Source organism: Aythya marila, assembly GCF_965140915.1.
Source record: "Aythya marila genome assembly, chromosome: 1".
In the NCBI taxonomy this organism is placed as follows: domain Eukaryota; kingdom Metazoa; phylum Chordata; class Aves; order Anseriformes; family Anatidae; genus Aythya; species Aythya marila.
This window is the reverse complement of record NC_139042.1, coordinates 21,018,360-21,039,336: the sequence shown is the minus strand read 5'-3', so window position 1 is coordinate 21,039,336 and position 20,977 is coordinate 21,018,360. Positions and strand designations below refer to the sequence as shown.

Sequence of the window (20,977 nt, the reverse complement as noted above, 5' to 3'; positions counted from 1 at the left end):
GGTGTGAAAAATTTACACGGCCCTACGCTTCGAGTGGGGGAGAATGCGGAGAACAAGGTAGGGAATGAAAAAACAAAATAAAAATGAAGAAGTGAGAAAAAAATATATATTTATTGAGAATGTATGAAGGGATATGCTTGAGGGGGAGACGCTGCAGGACCAGGCGAGGCTCCTGAGGCGCCGCCGCCACCCCCCTTCCCCTCAGGGCTCTCCTCACAGCCCCGCCCCGCGCGCGCCCCGCCCGTTGGCCCCAACGGCCGCGGCGCGCGCCCGGGCCGGGCCGTGCCGCGCATGCGCAGGGCGGCGCTGGGCGGAGCGGGGCCGGGCTCGGAACCTGCGCGTCGCGGCTGCCGGCAGCCGCCCGGACCGCAATCGGGGCTGGAGCGCGCCGCCCGCACAGCGACGGGTCGGTTGTGAGGAGGGAGTTTTATTTTATTTTATTTTATTTTATTTTATTTACCTGTTTTTCAACGTTTTTACCTCATTTTCTTTCCCGGCCGGGAGGGGAGGGGGAGAACGCGGAGCGGGGCCGGGCTGTGAGGGCTGCCCGGCCGCACGCAGCCCCGGCACCCCCTTGGCCGGGCCCTGCTGGGCACCGTTGGAGGCCGGCCGGGCCCGGCGGCCGTTAGCGGCGGTTGGTGGCGGTTGGTGGCGGTTGGGGGGGGGGTTAGAACGCGGGGGGAGGGGGCGCAGCGGCAGGGCCCGCGGCCTACCGCGCCCCGCCGCCATTGGCCGGCGGCCGGCAGGCGGCCCGCTGATTGGCCGCGGGAGCTGTCAATCAAAGCGCGCGGCGCCTCCCCTCCCTCAGGCGGCCGGGCCGGGGGTCGCCGCCCGCCGCCCCCTGAGGCACCGACCCGGGGGGGGGGGGGGGAAGGGTCGGTGCCTCACGGCGCTGCCGCTCTGTCTGTCTGTCCGTCCGTCTGTCCGGCCTCACGCAGGGGCTGGTGGGTCCTCTCTGTCTCTTTTCTCCCCCTTTTTTTTTTTTTTGTTCCGATTCGGTGAGATCATCTCGCCCGGAGGCTGGAGTGTGACAGAAATGCTAAGTGGCGCCGCCGGTTCCCTCGTCTAAACGCGCTTGTCGTCCTTGCTTGCAGCCGGTAGCCTTGCGGGAAATGGATGCCCGAGGGAGGTGGGGACAGGAACCCGCGGAAGGGGGCCAAAACCTGAAAGCCTAAGGTATATGGAGCTTAGGTAAAAACGAACGTGTGTCCTAGCGAGTGCGCTGAAGTAGCTGTCAATTAAGGGGTAAAAGAGTCTCAGGCTAAATGTTCCACCAAACGTGAACTGTTACAGTGTGACACCTGTTTCTTTGCAATGCAAGAGTAATTCCGAGTCATGAAGGCCTTTCAATTCCACATTTTTACACCTTACCACTGAGAACCCTTCAGCTCGTCAATACTCTGAGTATCTTGAGTGCCAGAGCATTTCATTATGGTGCTCTTGATACCCTGCAAATTTCAATACCCTAAAATACTTCAAGGGCCAAAGCACTTCGTTTTGATGTTTGATAATAATAACTATGGGTAGTGGATGCCATGCAAACAGATGGGACAACCAAACACTTCACACTTCTTATCGTTTCTAAGTGAGTCATTTAAAGAGTGTGACTAATCGCCCCACCATACAGTTGTCAACAAAGCAGTATTTTTTTTCTACCACCCACGAAAACTGAGGAAGAGGTTTCCAGGTTTTGTATGGATGCAAAATGAAAAGTGAAGAGCCTCTTTTGAGCAACAGTTGGAATGTAGATCGAGGGAGACGGCATGCGATGGACTTTCCATCTCTAGAGCTTACTTGGGACTGTTCTGTGCAGCACGTGGCGATACATCCAGGAAGTCAGTTAACTTACTGGTAGGGCAAACAGCAGCACTTACTGTCAGGCTTTCATCTAAATAACAGCTTTAAATGAATTTTATCTGTCCTCTTCCCCTTTTCTGTTTATCTCAAGTTGTAAGTCATTAAGGGCAGAGGCACTTTCTGTAATGTTTGGTGCAGGATGGGTTGGGCATTTTCCTGACAACAGCCAAGAGTTGGTGCCATCAGGATGATGATAATGCTCTGACCGCGTGCTGAGTGGCGGGAGGAGACAATTGCATTTGCTTTGAGGAAACCACGGTAATAAGAGCTGGCTGAGAAATCGGTGTTTCAGAGTGTGATAGGAGAAGTGACCTGATTTGAATGTAGCCACGAACAGAAGTCAGCGATTACTTAGCTTGTGAGGTTGAGCAAAGAGAGAGAGAGTAAGTTAACAGCCCCCACAAACATTATCGGAATAGAAAAAGTCTTGAAAGGGAGATACTCAGATGTGACTTTAAGTTAAATGAGTTAAGGAGCTAGGAGAGAAGTATTACGTACTTTGAAGTGCAGTACTGGATGCAGGAGAGAGGTGAATGACAAATCTGGTTGGGAAGGGACGTTTGCAAGCACAGTTACCTGCAGTGGGGGGAAAAGTAGCGTTTGGGATGGAAAATGAGGAGATGAAGGATGCATCAGAATGGATCCACAAGAGAATGTAAGCAAGGTATATTAAATGTGTGCTGATGTCTGCTCGTGGCAAATACATTTCCTGATTCTTCATGTCTGTTGGCAGCATTGACAAAGATTCACTCTGTACTGAATATGTCTAATAGTTAGGTGGTTTGGTCTGTTTGTTGGCTCATGAGCTTTCCTGGGAAGACTAATTACTGAGTGGGAGTGTGCTGAGATTGCTGCTCTGTGTTTCCCCATTTAATGCTTGGAGAGAGTTGGATATGTGGGTCAACTCACACCTCCCCCCCAGAAAGCAAACAAAGAAGCGTGTAACCAATAACTTCTTCTCTGCAGTAAATGCAATGGTGCTATCTGGTGAGTCTTTTGGCCAGGCGACCTCTTTAGGAGTGATCTGCTCTGTCGGTTGTCTACCTCAGCAGGTGTTACAGGTGACTGTAAAAATCTGAAGCCCTGTTGAAAGGATGAGGCTTTGCTCTCTCTTAAACTGAATACCGAAGGACAGGTTTTCTTCAGGTAGTTCTCAAGTGGCCTAGAATTGAGTCATAAGCAGAGAGAGCAGGTAGTAGCACAGCAATCAGGAGGGATGATGCCTCTTCCTGCTCCTAGGAGGCTGGCTGGCTGTGCCTTCTCAGGGCATGGCCACGCTGGTTCAGTGCTCAGAAGATCTGTGGGTAAGCACAGCCTTTATTCTCCCACACCACTTTTTCTGGAGATGTGTGTTCCTTTGTTAGCTAATCCTCAGATTAAAGATGGCAGGGTACAAGTAATGTCAGAATGTCACAGGAATAATTTCCATCAAAAATGTATCTGTAGGCTTTGTGCTAAGGGCGTGGTGGTAGCGACTGAGATAATGCTGTAGTCTCACGTGCTTATCAGTAAATGTTTCGAGCGGAAGATAGGCTTCTCCAAAGCAGTAACTGTGGTTGTCAGAAGTTGCACTGAATAATCACAGAGCAGTGTTTTCAGTGATATTTTAGCCTCTAAAATACTACACACTGCTGTTGTATTTCCCTCAGGAGAGGGGAAACAGATTGTTACCCTTTGATTTCCTATAATATCCTTACTTGGCTAAAAATAAGTTTGTCTCTGCTATTGTATTTTAAAGTTGGTGTACCAACTGGTGTGCCTTTTCAATAGGAAAAAGGGACTTCTGGCTGTCTCTGTGCAAGTTAGAAGCAAAATACTTGCACAAAGTGATTCATCTTAACCATCTTTAGCTATTTATTAATAAACTAACTTAATTGAAAATGCTGGGAACTTCGTAAATTTGGTAAATTCCTACCTTAATAATTCTGCAGTCTAACCTTCCGATTTTGTGCAGGACAACCTGGCATTCCCATTATGGATCGCTCTCGGCACCGTGCAGGGAACGGCAATGAGCAGGCGTCTTCACGAGAGCACAGCTACGGCGAGGATGAGAGGCAGCGGCAGCGGGAGCGCCTCAGCAGGGAGGAAGCCTATTACCAGTTCATCAATGAGCTCAACGAAGAAGACTACAGGCTGATGAGAGACCGCAACCTGCTCGGCACTCCTGGTAAGATGGGGGTGCCCTCAGCAGAGAAGTTGTAATGTGAAGTAATGCTGCTGTCATCAGGCACCGCACGTGCTTGTACAACTTCAGTAGCCTGGCAGCTGTTCTTTTTGTAGAAAAGGGGGAAAATCTTACATTTCTGTTTAAAATTAATGATAGCCAATAAAAGTTACCTTAAACAAGATACTCAAGCTGGAAGAAAAATAGAACTTTCTCAAGCACAACACCTCTCTCTTGGTGATATCCAAGCCCAAATAATTAACTTCTGGTGAACTAAAGTAGCTGTTCATCCATGCTGGTTTTTTTGGGCTTCTGAGTTGCTGGAAGCCAGCGTGCTCTTGGCAACACATTCAGCATCCACACACCTCCCCTCCTTTGTACTTGCTTCCTCTGTTATCTGTTTACCTGTCTTCCAATTTCACGCTGGTGCTCTGTAAATTTAATTAATTTTACCTAGTTTCTGAAGATTTTTCTTCAAGATAGAAAACACCGTTACTTCTTCATGGCTGTGTTGAGCCAATAAGTGTCTTATCTAACGGCATTATCAAAATGTAAATTTTTTTCAGGGGAAATAACAGCAGAAGAGTTGCAGCAACGTTTGGAGGGGGCTAAGGAGCGTCTGGCATCACAGGCTGATCTGGAAAACAGAGAAGGTGAAGGTAGAGCTGTTGGAGGTAAATAGACTTCATTTGTATGTTTGTGTAGTACGTGATGCGTAAATACTATTCTGTATGGATGTTTATGGAAATGCTGGCCAACTTCAGTACCAGCCATTTCATGTTTTTTTTACCCATTCTGCCTCAGTGAAATATTCTCCAATTAAGAGAGATTTTGTAGAGATGGAAAATGAACTTAGAATCAGTTCTCATGAAATATTTCCACGTGAGCCACAGATTGGTTTCTCCTCTTTTTCTGGTTTGCCTTTGGTAGTAAATCTAAGAGCACAGAAATAATTTTCACCTTTAATTCTTAAAAGGTTTTATGGTATGTTAGAGGAGTTAGAACTGAAAAGAAACTAATGGGACAACTGTTAACCTCTGTGCTGATTTTTGTTCTGTTTCTGTTTGTTTTAACAGTGCGGTTGGTATTATGTATGCTGTCCTTATTTCCCAGCAGTATTAATAATTATTAATACTAAATATTAATAATACTGCTGGGAAATAATATTAATTATTTGGCCAATAATAATATTAATTGTTTGGCCAATTTGTCAGATTTAGGAAAGGAATAGTCAACTCAGGGGGAAGAGGGAATATACCAAACACTTTATTTATACAGCATATTTTCAGCAAAATGATATTAGCCATAGAAAGGTGGCTGTCCTGCTAGTGTAACATCGCTGAAGTCGGGGCTCAGCAAGCATAGAGGATTTGGAATGCATCATCGTGTGTTGAGTGCACAGTTGTATGAACGTTTACGATTCTTTGTTTCTCTCAGATTCTGACGTTCTTGGAGAAAACTCAAACGGCGATTCTTTGCTGGAATGGCTGAACACGTTTCGTCGCACAGGCAACGCCACTCGCAGTGGACAGAGTGGGAACCAAACCTGGAGAGCTGTGAGTCGAACAAATCCAAACAGTGGGGAATTTCGATTTAGTCTTGAAATCAACATAAATCATGAGCACAACAGTTTTGAAACTGCTGGTGAAGAGTACGTGGGTATAGATAGTAGCAGGGTGTATTTAGAAAGAAGACATCAAAGAGCTGTCAGTCCCATAACCACACGAACGAGGAGCAGGACTGCGAGGGAGGCCAACAGTGAGACTTCAGGCACTGCGAGGACCAGGTCTTTAAGAAGTTCTGTGGCGCAGAGCTCCGAAGCAGCCTTGCACCCAGTCTCAGGGAGGCTCAGGAGTAGAACGAGGGAGTTGGCAGGCCTTCACCAAACCAGTGCTACACGTAGTAATTCTACAGCTGCTGGCGAGCAGAGAGAAACGCCAGAAAGAGGTCCTTCAGCAGGAGTCACAAGAGGCAGATCTAGAACTAACGTTCGGATGAATTCAAACCAAAGACTGGAAATTCTGCGGTTGAGATCTACTCTGAGTAGTCGAAGCCGCTCCCCACTGCAAAGGCAAGGTGGCGCTGCTCGTTCTGAGGAACACGGGCAGAGACAGGATAGAAATACACAGCAAGCCACCAGAACCAGAAGACAAACAGCACAGCTTTCTACGCAGCCTGCCGAAGAACAAGCAAGAGGTGCTGCTCAGACTCCTCAGGTTTCCAGTGCAGCCCCGTCCTTGGGAATAACTTTAGAGGAGGAGGAATCTAGTAGGCCGGTAGCTGCTGTTAGAAGGCATCCAACAATTACACTAGATCTTCAGGTGAGAAGAATTCGGCCTGGAGAAAACCGAGATCGGGACAGTATTGCTAGCAGGACTCGTTCTAGAGTAGGAATGGCAGAAAACACAGTTACCTTTGAAAGTGACAGTGGGGGATTTCGGCGCACGATATCGCGATCAGAACGTGCGGGTATTCGAACCTACGTTAGCACTATACGGATACCTCTTCGCCGGATTTCAGAAACCGGGCTCGGTGAACCTTCATCGGTGGCCCTTCGATCGATCCTTAGGCAGATTATGACCGGTTTTGGAGAACTGAGTTCTTTAATGGAAACTGAATCTAACTCAGAAATGCAAAGAGGCGGCCATCACTTACCAGATGTACACGCGGAGCAGAATAACTCCGGTGCAGCCAACAGCGGCAGTGATCCAAGTGAGTTTTCTTCTAGGAATGGGCACGCGGCAGAAGGTGGGAGCGAAACAAACGGACAGAGCGATGATGTTCAGCACTACGGCCGCAGCAATGAAAACCAAGATAGCAGGCAGTCTCAAGATGCTAACAACCTAGTGGAAAATGGAACGCTGCCCATTCTTCGTCTCGCCCACTTCTTCCTGCTGAACGAAGATGATGAAGACGAGCGTTTAAGAGGTTTAACCAAAGAGCAGATTGACAATCTTTCCACACGGAATTATGGGGATATTCACACTGAAGATGAAATAAGTAAAACGTGTAGTGTTTGCATTAATGAATACGTAACAGGAAATAAGCTAAGGCAGTTACCTTGCATGCATGAGTTTCATATTCATTGTATTGATCGCTGGCTTTCCGAAAACTCCACTTGCCCGATTTGTCGGCAGCCTGTTTTGGGGTCTAACGCCACAGACAACGGCTAAAACAATTTATACTGCTCAGTATTCAAGGGTTTACTTCTGCTCTATTTCTGATGAGCCAGATCAAATGAGTTGACTTGCATAGGGGTCCATTTGTGTGGGGAGTTTTGTTAGGTTTCTTTAAAAATAATAGGAAACTTGTCTAAATCTAGCAATGTAAATACTATTTTTCTCCAAGTGCAGATCTAGGAGTACACATAGAACCAAATGATATCGGTAAAGTTTATATTTTTTTAGGTAATTTTGTTATGCTAAGCACTTTTGTAAATACAGAAATGCAATAGTTAATCAGTCCTGCTTAATGTATGTTTTTTTTAACAGTGTAATGGACTCACTTTATTTAGATGACAAATTGTTTCACACAGACCTACCACTGTGTTGAAAAATTAGAGTCTAAATAGCCATCCATTAGCTTTTTGTTCTAAGAACAATTTCTTTTACAGAGAGTCTCTTGCTGGATATGTTTGCTAAAGATATTTAAGTTACTTGAAGTGCTCATTTTAATATACAATATATTTTTTTTAACATTGAAATATCCTTTCCAAAAAACTTGCCAATTTGGTTCTATTTAAAATTTTTATGGCAATTTTTGCATGTGGTTTTACACAATGCTTAACGCTGACAAGTTCATACTCAAAAGCGGAGGGGTTAGTGACGTTATAAAATGTACATAATTAAATGCTGTCTTTGACAATCGCCGTCTTTTCAGTACAGACAGCAGTCAAATCAGTGACAATTCCGAGAGGGTCTGTCTTACTCAACACGATATTTGCTCAAGGAATAAATGAGCACCGAGGATGTCATTTTACTCTTCCAAATTACTCAATATTCATGTTGGTTTTTTTTGACTGCCTTAGTTTAAAGAGGGAAATAATTCCTTAACCATTATATTGTCTACAATATGCATGTTTTGTGCATCCTACTCAGAAAAAAAAAAAAAACAACACAAAGGCTTGAAGTGTTTTTGTACAGAATTTTAAGGTACATGTATTACTAGTCCTCTTAAAACATGTCTGAGGACCAAATGGCAAAAGACACTAAAAAAGACAAAATAAGCTTCCCTTAAAGTTCCCAGATTACTGTATAATTAGATATTAAACTTTATACCAATAACTTATAAAGAAATAAAGTTACAAAATAAATAACGGAGGCTTTGTGTGAATTACTCTTGAGCCATATCCTGTCAATTGATAACAAGACTTAGTCCTTGGACTGCCTTGACAAGACACACTTCAGTTACAACATGTCGTCATGACAACGTTGAAGGGAAACAAAATGGTACAATCCCATCTTAATCTATGTCCTTTTCAGTTTTGCACATGAAAAGCTTGTGTTAGAAGCCCCACAGATTTGAGGTGCTTTTCTATTCCTAAAAGTAGTTCTAAGAAATTTCTTCAGAGATTTAAATGAGCTTAAGGATATTAGTAAGATCTCTTCTGATGTGATTTCGACTGCTAATTATTAGTAATGTTAACACCTTTCTTAAGTGCCTCCTTAGCAATATTAAAAAGTGAGGAGACTGAAATGTTATTATCAGAACTACTTTTTTTTTTTTTTTTTCTTTTTTCCTGTTACGGACAGTGTGTAAATGCGTGGGTGCCTTCTGCTACTTCCTTTTCTCTGTCTGGTTTTCCTTTATATTTGATAGCTCCCTCACTCAGGTCCCACATCTGTAGAAACCGGCCTTTGACTTGCTGATGCCTTGCTGACTGGTTCTTTCCAAGACGTTTTGAAGTTAAATCCCTTACTGTGGGGAATATATATAAATACAGCTTTTGTTTGTTTGTTTGTTTGTTTGTTTTTAACTAACTAGTTGGAATACTGCTTACGTGCTCACTAATGCCCTACAGGTTAGAGGGAGGATGCACATGGCTTCTTTCATTAAGATGGGATTTCATTGTGTAATGGTAAGAGCAAGATTTCTGATACAGTTCGGGACAGGATACCTGTAACTGAGCTACAGGTGGGGAATATTCAAAAGTACGGTTAGTTTTCCATAGAAATCATGGGCTACTGGGTAGGAAGGATGAAGTCTTCCATGCTATATTGCTGTCCTGCTGCACATGAGCTGTCTCATGTTTACCCTTGACCTCATTTGAATGGGTGTCATTTGCTCATCATCTCCCTTCCCCAGCAAATTGTGTGGGTAGGGCCAAATAAAGCCTCAGCGGTTCAGTCTGGTATTGGCTTCTGTTGCTGGTATTCCTGTGGTGTTCCTTCAGTTCTCCGCTCCCACCCCCAAATACTGTTTTACCTCCTCAGCGGTTTGTGGGTTCCTCGATCCAAGCCATCTGTGTGTTCAAGGGCTTGCTTTGTTCATTTATTTTCCATGCAATTCCTAGCAGTTTTCAACCCCATCAGTGTTCTTGATCCCTGCAGCTTCCCATTGCAGAGTTAGAGTTTCTGGTATGAAAAGTTTTTTGTTTTAAGACCTTTTACTATTTAAGACTCCTAGTTCTTGTATTTTAAGATGCAATGTCACCAAAAATAACATCTCCCTTTTCATTTTGCTAGTTGGAATTTTATAGATGTCTGCTTTATCCCCTTCTCCGCTATTGTAATTTATTTTAACTTAGGAGACCTAATTCATCTCTTTCTACATAGAAGCTATTTATTTTTAACTATTCCTGTTCAGTAACGGGAGGACTAATGCTCATGCAGTGTCCCAGATGTGGATGCAGTAAGCATTATGTGGTGATCCAATAGCACCTTTTATCCCCTCTGCGGCCTTCTGAATAATTCCTACTGCTCTGTTTTTGATGTTGATAGCTGCTCAACACTGAGCTGATAACCTTAACAAGTCATGCAAAAAGATTCACAATTTCTTTTCTGAATGCTGATTGCTACTCTTGAACTGATTGTTGCATGCTGGTTTTATGTACTATAGTGTGCAGGTTTCTTTTTTTCCCTCTTGGATTATTTTGTTTTGTGTAGGTCAGATTTCCTCTACCCTTTCGTCATCGTGGGCACCATACCTTCTGTGATTTGTCCTTGCTTTTAGTACCGCATTAATTCTGTACTGTTTGCAGATTCTATCACACACTCCTTGTTTCTTTTCCTGGTCCCTTATACATGCACTAAATATCACAGGTATTTCCACTAGCAGTGCCTTCTAGTTCAAAGGTTAACCGTTTATTTATAGCTGTTTAATCAGTAAACTTGTGATTTATTTTTTTTTTTTAATGAAAGAGTAGAAGTAAATGTATGAAGAACTTTGGACAATAAATATGTAATTATCCTTAAGATGCTACCTGTTGAGAACTTGAAATCCAGGTAAAGCACCCTCAGATTGAAGTTTGTGTGTTCATTATTAAATCCTGGTAGGTATCCCTGATTTCCATCCCGTGAGGTGATCCAATAGCATGTTTTATCCTTTGCAAGCGGCTGAGGAGAGGAATAATACTTGCTTATTTCTCATATTTCGTGTAAAGGTGCAATAGCCTTTGCCTGTATCTTTTTTTACGGGTTTGGATATTTAAATACAGCTTTATAAATGTCATTAAAAAGTCATGTCATGTTATTAAAAGAAAAAAAAAAAGGATATGCAAATTAGGACAGTGACATGACACTTCAGCTAATTGAGTTTGTGCATCAAAGTACCGTTGTGCATCATTCATTTTCCAGATCAACATCCAGTTCGTGTTGTGGTCTGCTATCACCAGAACGGCCTGAGGTCAGGTGCTAAAGCAAGAGCATATAAAGAACACGGGGACCACGCACTTAGCTCTTAGCTTCATCATTTTTGCAGTATCAGTCAATGTTTGAGTAACTTTAAAAACTTAACATTTCAAAGTAGCCCATGATAGGTTTATTTTTCAAAGAGCTTTTGTTCACAGGTGCATTAAAGGTGCAGGTGCCTGGAAAATGGATGGAATACAGGTGTTTGAAATTCAGTTTGTTACCTGAATGCAGAAAATCAACATTTCCTGTCATCTGACATTTCCAGCATTATCCAAAATGTAGTTTTGAAAACCAGTTCTGACACAATACTGGGTTTTAGGATCCAATATTTGTACCTGAGTTTTCTTTAGTCTTTTCTACCAAATGCAACAGTGAAGCCAAATGTTCAAATTCTGGAATGCCACAGGTTTTTGTTCTTTTTTTTTTTTTTCTTTCTTTTCTTCCCCACTAAGACAAATCCACTAAGACAAATGATCCAACAATCCACTGTGTTCCTTTCCTCTTAAAATTCAGCATATTCAATAATTTGCTGTGGACATTTTAATCTAGTTGGGATGTGAAAGTCAACTCAAAGCTTTTTCCCCCAGTGAAGTTCTCAGCTTTTTCTTGCAGCATCCATTAAGCACATTCTTCTCCCTGTTTAAAGTAATGCTTCAGCTACTGTTGAACTGTATTTGTCACCCTTGCTGAGCTCCTCTTCAGGAAGGTTCTTTGTGCTTGTTGAACATGTTGTGGCACGGCGTATTTGTTCCTGGCTTCCTCCGTCTTTTGCTGGAGGCAGCAGGAGCCGGACACTTCCCAGCCCTGTTCCTGTGTCACAGCAACCAGTCTGCTTGAGGCTGTGCAAAATTAACAGTACTCAGTACCGGAAGCCTCAAAAATTCATACTCTCCCGTATTTATTGTCTAGTATGGAAGGTGTGATGTGTATGTGCTAATGGCTCCACGCTCACTTTTCTTGCAGCATTTCCAGCACCAGCTGGTGTGAGTGATTGCCCTGTTGGACTGATGCTGCGCTTCTCAGGCTTGTGATTTAGAGAGCATGTGATGATTTGGTGACCTGTCCCATTCCTGCCTGTCAATTAATGCAAGGTTAGCTCTTTTTGCTATAAAAACATCCACTGGAAAGTATGTGCAGCCACTTATTGTGTGTTACCTGCCTGGCAGTGCAAAGCTGTCAGCCCAGAGAGAGCACTGTGGTGCTGAGGTGTGCTAGGAGGTGGCCAGGCTCGGATCAAACTTCAAGTAAAAGGGATGCAGGAGGATGGTGAGAAACCAGCGGCAGTAAGGAACGGGTGAGAGTGGAGCTAAAAGCCCGCCCTGAGGCAGAGGGGTCACTAGTTCTCTGCTACCCAGAGTTCCTGTACGAAAGAAAGCTCAAACAGTACAGATGGATTTATTTCTAGTGGCTTTCTTCCAGCAAGCGTGGGGATAGCAGCAGCAGTGAGAATGGGAAACTCTCTTTGGCCTTGCAGGCAGGTGCCTACCTGTTGTAAGTGACAAGAATCCTCTTTTGCTATGCGCTGACAACGCTTATTCGCCAAGCCATAAGCTGACAGCAGAGCCATGTTTGCAGCTCTTGTGTCTGTCGTTGTAGTCAGAGAGATTGTGCCCAGTTCTGTGAAATGGGTGGCCAGAGATCTTTGCAGCCAGCTCCTTAATCTTACTGTGAAGGTTAAAATACAAGGAAGATCTTGTATAAGACTACAAAAGTGATAGTAACTTGATGTTCAGTGGGTGTACTGGAATTACCTGAAGACTTAGAGTAACCTGCAGTCACGGGTAGTAGGTGCTCAAATGTTGGAGTTGTGAAGTTGAGTAGGACCAAGCTGGGACACGTGAGAAGGGAGGCTGCCTGTGCCAACACAGCTTGGCTTTCTAGTGCTCCTCCACGCTTCCATTATTTCTCAGCACAAATGGGCCTCCCTCAGAGCACCAAGCTCACTTACTGAGCTACTGTCAAATCTTTCCTCATCTTTTGTTCTTGGACTCTGAGTCTTTTACTGGATGCTTTTAAATCCCTGTCTTTAAGGGAAGAATTTACTTCTTCATAAGTTAATTTGTGATGCTTTTTGCTCATGGTCATTTCCTCAATATATTTGAGAGATGAATCTGCCTTGTACTTAGAAATATTTCCTACCATCTATCTCCGTTTTTCTTCATTATTTTTAATGAGCATTATTTCTCCAGCCTACTGTCTTCTATTCAGAAATTTAATAGGGTATGGTTTACATAAACGTAATTGTATGGCAAGACAGAAAGCTAAAAATAAAGAAATGTTAAAGATGAACAGCCTCGTATCCTCAAACTATAAAAAATACCTTCTAAGCCATCTTTGGTTAATATCTAATAGACGTTTTCTGTTGCTCATCTGCTTCAGGATACACAGCTATTCGTACTGGCATCAGCCTGGGCTTACCTCGGGAAGGAGTAAGATGTTAAGTGACTTGTATCGTTGAAATTAAGAAAAGTAATTTTAGTTCTGTGGAAATAAATAGAAAATCATGGGCAGAAGCTTTAAAAATAACAATTTGTTTCAATTGAAATATTAAATTCAGGTCAACTGGCTGTGCTAATCCAGAACATGTCTAGAAAGCCTTAAATCTGAAAATAACTCAGAGCTGAATTGGACAAGAATGTTGAAAAGATACAGAGGACTTGCAGGCTAAGTTAATCAGTTTTTCCATTTCTTACATGTATTATGTTGTCAGTGACTTTCCAGCTGCTATTCTGGCCCTGTATGCCTCCCTAATAGCCTCTCCTTTAATAATACATAAACTAGAAATGGATTCCTTTGTTACAAAATCATTGCAAACTAGGCAGAAGTGCTTTAATTTCTTCCTATTCCTCAGACTCTTTCCATCTTCCTTTTCTTTTCTTTCAGTATTAATTAAATCTTTTTCTATACCTGCAACCATTTACAAGGGTTTTTTTCATTCTTTCATCTTAGGAGCAGACCATTTCTGCAAAACTTGTTCCTCTGACACTTCTGAAAAGTTCATGTGAGTCATTTACATGTCTAGAAAAAGGGAAATGATCAGGGATCATAGGCACATCCCTGCTAATTTTCATAGTTTTTCAGGTTTATTGAACACATGGTATCCCAGAATAGCTCTGAAACTAAAATAAGGGGATCACGTTGTTTTCATGTCCCAATACGTCCGGGGCATATTAGATCCATTTCAGCAATGTCTGTTTATCATCAGAAACCAGAAAAGCAACAGAGAACTGTGAGGCCAGAGGTACAACGTGTAGGTGCTGCGCTGTGACCGGAGAGGTTTGTCACACACCCTCGTCTGAACCTAACCAAAGAGGTTACACCTGGTGCACTGGAGTCGCGGTGATGGGTTGCTCGACCTCTCTGGGTTTGGCTCAGCGTCAGGTGTTTGTTCTCTTCATGTTTTAAGGTTTTTACAAATACAAAGAGGGAATTAGTTCATTGGATGTTTGGTTGTCTGATATATGATTAGTATAAATTTAAACTTTCGATCTAAAAACAGTAGCAATGGAAAATAGAACAGGAAATACGATAGGTTATCAGGTGGGCTTTAATACCAGGTTTCTTGCTAAGGCACAGGCACGGTTAAATCATGGTAATGGAAATGCAGCAGCAAGGTTTGGCTTAGATCTGGTGTCAGCATGGTTGGGTTTGCATAGCCGAGCAGAATGGCACAGCCCAGGTCTATTAACAGAAGGCAGAGTGCTAAACTATGAAAAATAAACGTGTAAGTGTGTAAAGAAAGGAATCACAGGCATGTATACGAGGAGAATTTTCTGGAGTTATTGGCACCAAAACAAAGTTATTGGACCAAAAAAAAGTAGATGGGACCTTCAGACAACTGGGAGAAGCCTCGTGTTCACAGGCCCTGGTCCCACAGGGGACTTGAACCGTGCTGACACCTGCTGCAAGATCCTCACAGCAGGGCACAAGCTGTCCAGGAGATTTCTGGATTATCGTCTCACAAATGATTGAGAGTACTCATGCCTGTTTCCTCAGTGCCCCGGAGTGCATCCCATTAAAATTTAAGGATTATTTCTTTCCATATACACCACTGAAGCCAGACAGTGGCATCACGTTTATTGAGTTTGTAGGGTTTGCCAGTTTGTGAAGAGGCTTTGAGACCTGGCTCACCTTTTGAGCGCACTGATCATGCATCACGAGGCATGAAAGACAAATGAAAGACAAAGATTTTAAAGGAGAGAGGGGGAGAATGGCAGAAAGCTCTGCGGTAATGGTATCCAGTCCCACAGTGTGGCTGTGACAATGAAGCCATGCGTACCCGGCTTTCATCAGAGCAGCACGTGCAGAAGAAGAAATGGGCAAGCCAACAGTGCTGTGCCCAGAGACAAGTCCTTAATGAAGTGTACCCTTGGCTCTCCTGAGATGCCGTGCAGCTGATCTGATTTCAGCCTGTACACGGAAACCATCAGCAAGAGGTGAGCTCTGCCTGGTGTCCTGCAGTCTGCTCTGGGGGGAATGGGCTTAGCCCAACATTTGGAGACGCAGGCTACCTCAAAGCAACATTTATTTTATTTCCCCTCCATTTACACAGGTCTTTGACCAGTTAAAATAAGACCTGGAGCAGGTTCAGCACCTACAAACTCCGTGCAAGCTGCTCCTTTCCATTCACGCTCACTCCAGAAGGTGTTTATCCCACCGCTAAATTTATCTGCAGTGTAATGTAAATTGCCTTAAGTGCAAGCATCAAACATAGACATAAAACAAAACAAACACAGCTTTGTTTTTCTTCTACAGGTTGAACAGCTGTAGTGGGGGATCGCTTCATCCCATTATTGTTATCAGCCGTTTGTAAAGGCCATTTGACCCCTACAGTTGGGGTTCTTATCCTGAGTCAAGTGGGACAGAAATATCACTTACTGCTCCAAAAAAAGCTTCAATTTTTGTGTTGGACCTCTCTGTCCCATCTCGAGTATTAAGCTTTCATCTAGGGCAGTCCCATTAAAATATATTTCCTTATGCAACACCAGTTCCACTGTGCTGAGCATCTGTACGTATCTAACACACCCTGTAAGCTATTTTTATAGCTCACACAGCTCCCAGCCACATTAGTAATGGCTCATTCCTTTACCTTCAAGCGTGTGTGCTCAGGAAAGTGCACCACATTGCTATTTTAGTAGTGAGGTCTTGCCCTTAGCTGAGTGAGTGATGCATGAACAGAGCGGTTGGGCTGCTGTTACTATTCCTCTGGCTGCTTTTGCACACAGTTGATTTCTTTCCTTCAGTGGACGTACAAAGAACTGTTCTGCCTGTATTGAAAGAACAGAAACACCGCTGTGTGTGAGCAGAGTTAGCATGGAGTTGGGGGATGGATGTGTAGCAGTTAACTTGGGTATACACGCAGTGAGAATGAAGAATCATGTTACTTCTTGCCTAGCACTCTGTCTGTGTGCATATACGTGTGCCCATGCACACACACATAAATCCCCTTCTTGGAAGTGCTCAAGGCCAGGCTGGATGGGGCTTTGGGCAACCTGGTGTGGTGGGAGGTGTCCCTGCCCATGGCAGGGGGGTGGAACTGGGTGGGCTTTAAGGTCCCTTCCAGCCCAAACTGTTCTGTGATTCTACGATATACATACATAAATTGAACTCTGTAGGAAAAAAAAAAAGGGGGGGGGAATGCAAGTATAATGGTGTAATGATTAAGGTAGAAGTATCAGTTATCTGGGTATCCGATCAGTCTTTCAGATGGGCTACTTCATAAGTATATAGGCACTGTCCCCACTGCCACAGCAGCTGAGACCTCCTCCTTTTCAGATTGTTTAAATTCCACTTCCTTTTTTCCCTTTCTTTTTTTTTTTTTTTTTTTTTTTTTTGTGTGTGTGTGTGAAAGTTTCTGCTCAGAAGTGGAAACCTGAGTTTAGGGTTATTTCGCCAACAGGCTCCTAAAATGTACACTGTGATTTATTTTATTTTGGTTTGGTTTTGAGGCATCTCCCAGTCCGCAGACTCCGAATACTCTCTTTGCGCATATTCAGACCTCAATCACGGGTTCTGCCCTCCCAGCTGATCCCAATCCCTCACTTCCCCTTATCCCTTGTGTCTCTACCGTGCCTTGACCCATCACAGGCCCACATTCCCCTTCCTGCCCTGCTGCTGATGGGCTTGGGGCCTGGAGCTGTCCGCGGTGCTGCACCGGGACCGGTCTTGGATGGTGCACAGCACAGAATCACAGAATTTCTAGGTTGGAAGAGACCTCAAGATCATCGAGTCCAACCTCTGACCTAACGCTAACAGTCCCCACTAAACCATATCCCTAAGCTCTACATCTAAACGTCTTTTGAAGACTTCCAGGGATGGTGACTCCACCACTTCCCTGGGCAGCCTGTTCCAATGCCTCACAACCCTTTCGGTAAAGAAGTTCTTCCTAACATCTAACCTAAAACTCCCCTGGCACAACTTACACATCACATCCCATCACATCACATCACGCTGTGGTCATATAGCCAGCTCTCTGGCACCTTGCCTTTGCGCATGGACCCGAGTGAAAATAATGGAAATACTCCTCATGCACTGTGAGTACTGCCTACATTCTGCAAATGTATCTTAAACTTACCTTTATCGAGCTTTTCATTTCTTCAGCATTATTCTTCTTTGCTTAAAATAACCATTTTTTTCTTCATTATTAGGAAATTACTAACTTGGTTCACTAAAAGCTGGGGAAACCTCTACAGGCTACCGTGCAAAGCATTTGAAAGGTTTGCTCTACACGCAGCCTTCTGACAATTGCCAGCCTGAAGAATTCCTTCTGTGAACACTGTTATCGTGGAATAAAATGGCTTGATCTGATTTCACTCACTGTATTTTGAATGCACATACAAATTTGGAGCTATTTTGGTAAAATAATAACAGTAATGTTTGCTTCCTGAATTAGCATGCAGGTGTAAAGGAGCCCCAGATGCTGTTTTATTAAGTAGTACTTAGTCTTGAGTATTCAACACAAAATTACACTTTTTTCCCCATTATTTAGTTTCCCTGGTTTGTGAGCACTAATATAGAAAAGGCTCAGTACTTTTCAGTTTTTCAGAATTTTTCAGGCAAATCACAGATCACATCCTTCTACACAATGAGTACCAACTTCACTTTCCAATGCAATTATCCTACTCACTATAATTTTATTTACAAGTGTCATTATTCAAAAGTCATCTGGAAAACACTGATGTGTCTAGTGCTGATTAATTTCCATCGTTAAACTCAAGAGAAATAAGAGGAAACAACTGTACATCAGGAAACATCAATGAACTCCGAATGGGACTTGAAAAATAAAAGAGTGTCCTGCACTTCCACATCCTTGTCCTTCTGTTTTCCCCTCGTTGCACCGACAGGTAATGGCTTACCCTACTCCACCCTGTCCCCCTCACCCCCATTTCACGTGCAATTCACCATAATTTTGCCCATTTTCCAGTTAAATCTCTGGACTATGAGTTAGCTGTAAGAGCAGGGTGTTACCAAGTGATGTTCCTTCTGCAGTAGGACGTGTAGGAGACTACCAGATCCTCTGGGAGGCCACAGGTGGGCCGTGCACACGTTAATACTTGGCCATAAAATATCTTCCTGCTGCTCCACACCTTCAGTCACATCCCCTACCTGTCTATACAGACGGTGGTGCTGCAAAGGAGGTCCATAAAGGATTTCCTATCTTTTTCCTCAGTTCAGCGATGCTAAGCAAACTTTCTGGATCTGCAAGTAGCTTTCTCTAGGAATCTTGAAAGCTGTTGCTGGCTTTCTGACCTTTCTAAAATTGTCACGATGAATGACAGATACTGCACATATACTTCAGCATGCTTTACATTGTGCTGGCTTTGATCCTATACATGTAAAAAGGATCAAAAACTATATATATATTTGTCCCAGCACAAATATTTGGTTTAAGACCAAGGCAGTCTGATTACGTTTTTGTTTTTAAAGGGAGATTAATTAAGCAAGCAGATCTTTCATGAAATTACTCTTGTCCTGTAACTGGATAGTGCCATTACCAGTAGCAAGCCACAAACTTTGTATTGAGTTTGCAAGGCTTCAGGACTGAAGCTTGCTTTGTCTGAGCTTTTCTTGGCCAGGGTGAGGCTTTGTTTTGACTGTCTTTAGTTGTAAGGGCAGTATCTGTTATTGAGGTGGCAATGGCCGTGTCTAACTTTTGCTTAACTTTGTTTGATACAAACTTTCACATGGACAGTGCCAAGAGTTGTTCTGTGTAGAATGAGATGTTTATCTCTAACCCGATAACGTAGTGTAGAAGAATACAAGCCTGGGGTGACAGCAGAGTCCCTTGGAAGGCTGAGCACAGGACACTGCAGGGGAGGCATAGGATGACAAAAAACAAAACAAAAACAAAACAAAACAACCAACCAAACAAAAAACTCTCTAAACAACTCTCCAGTAACCAGCCAGAGAAGTGCAGACATGGAACCTGGACAAGAATGGGTTTCAGGGTAAAAAAAAAAAAAGGAACAGATACATACCACACATAAACAGCGTTGCACATAGTAAGTATGGATGTAACACAAAGCTGTAGACTAGTGAAGAAAAAGCAAGGTGTAAAAATATTTTAGAAAACATATAAAAATAGCCCCAGGCTTAGCCCTAATCCAAACAGGAGGAAGGAAAAGAGGTAGAAGAAACCCCACCACATCACAGCTCCCAGCAAAGCAGTTGGCAAGACACAGATGACACCTGCTGCTCCAGGAACACTGGCACTGTCAACCTCAGACCCCAGAGGGATGGCTGAAGGGTGAGCACAACACCAGCAAAGGGATACAGAGGAAGAGTATGACTATAAAAAACTGGATTACATTATTTTTTTGTAGTAGTAGATTTCCTTGTTTTTCTTTGTTTTCTATCATAAACTCTCACCTGACAGTTATTTGGTTCTTTGACTAGACTGTTAAGTTTTCTGTTTTACTACTAAGGAATTCTATGTAAAGGCTTCTCCTTCTCCTTCTCCTTCTCCTTCTCCTTCTCCTTCTCCTTCTCCTTCTCCTTCTCCTTCTCCTTCTCCTTCTCCTTCTCCTTCTCCTTCTCCTTCTCCTTCTCCTTCTCTTCACCAAACTCATAACCAAAATGTGTGTGACATTAGTAATTGGAATGAAGGACGCATCTTTTGGAAATTTGGGCTGAACAAACTCTCTAAGGTCCCAGAGAGTATCTGGCACAGTCAGAAATAGAATCAAGATATCCTGTCTCCCAGTCTGGCACATTAACCACAGAACCACTCTTCCTGCCTTTGCTTTATTTATTACATTGAAATAATTATTATGCATACTGAGCTCTTTGAAAGTACATTGCTATAAATACTAGAAAAGTGAGCACATTGTAATTTGAAGAATACTAGCTCCTTTTTGTTTTTCAGCACATCATTCAACCCATGGAGCCATTATGACAGACCTCAGGGAACCGTACTGTCATGACTCACGGTCCGATAATACACAATTTAGGGCACATCAGCGGAATGACAAAGCCAGGCGTTGCATAATAAAATGACAAAGGTGAGGCCTGCACAACCAAACAACATATTTCCTTTCTCTTAACACAGTGTGGACAGCTTACAGTGGGCAATATTTTATGTGCCGTAAACATAGTTCACCTGATGGTTAGTTTCTGAAGAAAAAGTAAACATGGAACCAGGACGTGCCATTCTTTCTCAGTCATTTTTTTGAGCACTTTCCTTCACTTTGATCTGACAGCTTTAACCCAAAGCGACCTTCACTTTTGTGGACGAGCTAACAACATATGTGAACTGATTTTTGTCCTCCAGGCAATTCTTACTGGTACAAAAACACTGACCACAGCAGAAAATAATCTCTGGAGAGGCAAAAGAGTAAGATGGTAGAGAAAGCCATATTAATGAAAAACAACAACAACAACAACAAAAAACAACTATGTCATGGGCTGAAAATGGTAAAGTCATGCAGGAAAGCCAGCACTCAGCATTGCTCCTATGGGATGATTTCTCAGAAGCTCTCAGGCCAGCCTTCTTCCAGAGCAATAAAATCCACAGGAGTAAAAGCTTCGCACAGACCAGAAAGTTTTACAGCAGCCCTGGCTCAAAGGGAGCCTCTCCAGCGGACTGTGGTCTATTCAGTCAGTGTAA

The 20,977-nt window shown here is 43.2% G+C and overlaps 1 protein-coding gene across 3 annotated transcripts; it reads left to right on the top strand.

Annotated features, from left to right (window-relative positions):
• Positions 1 to 332: 332 nt before the first annotated feature.
• Positions 333 to 8,137, top strand: RNF6 (ring finger protein 6). Of its 3 annotated transcripts, XM_082756086.1 has the most exons (5): positions 341 to 406; positions 1,095 to 1,176; positions 3,812 to 4,024; positions 4,588 to 4,695; positions 5,459 to 8,137. In XM_082756086.1, the coding sequence occupies exons 3-5, from the start codon at positions 3,832 to 3,834 to the stop codon at positions 7,192 to 7,194; spliced, it is 2,037 nt and encodes a 678-aa protein (XP_082612212.1). In that variant the 5' UTR covers positions 341 to 406; positions 1,095 to 1,176; positions 3,812 to 3,831; the 3' UTR covers positions 7,195 to 8,137. The 3 variants fall into 3 exon arrangements, with proteins under 3 accessions (XP_082612214.1, XP_082612212.1, XP_082612213.1); XM_082756088.1 differs by lacking the exon at positions 1,095 to 1,176 and having other exon boundaries at positions 333 to 406; XM_082756087.1 differs by lacking the exon at positions 1,095 to 1,176 and having other exon boundaries at positions 373 to 410.
• Positions 8,138 to 20,977: the final 12,840 nt, after the last annotated feature.

Bases quoted from the DNA above. Each gene is read 5' to 3' on its own strand.
- RNF6 (XM_082756088.1), top strand. From the start codon at position 3,832: ATGGATCGCTCTCGGCACCGTGCAGGGAACGGCAATGAGCAGGCGTCT. The intron at 4,025-4,587 runs GTAAGATGGGGG...AATTTTTTTCAG, and splicing joins CAACCTGCTCGGCACTCCTG to GGGAAATAACAGCAGAAGAG. The intron at 4,696-5,458 runs GTAAATAGACTT...TGTTTCTCTCAG, and splicing joins TGAAGGTAGAGCTGTTGGAG to ATTCTGACGTTCTTGGAGAA.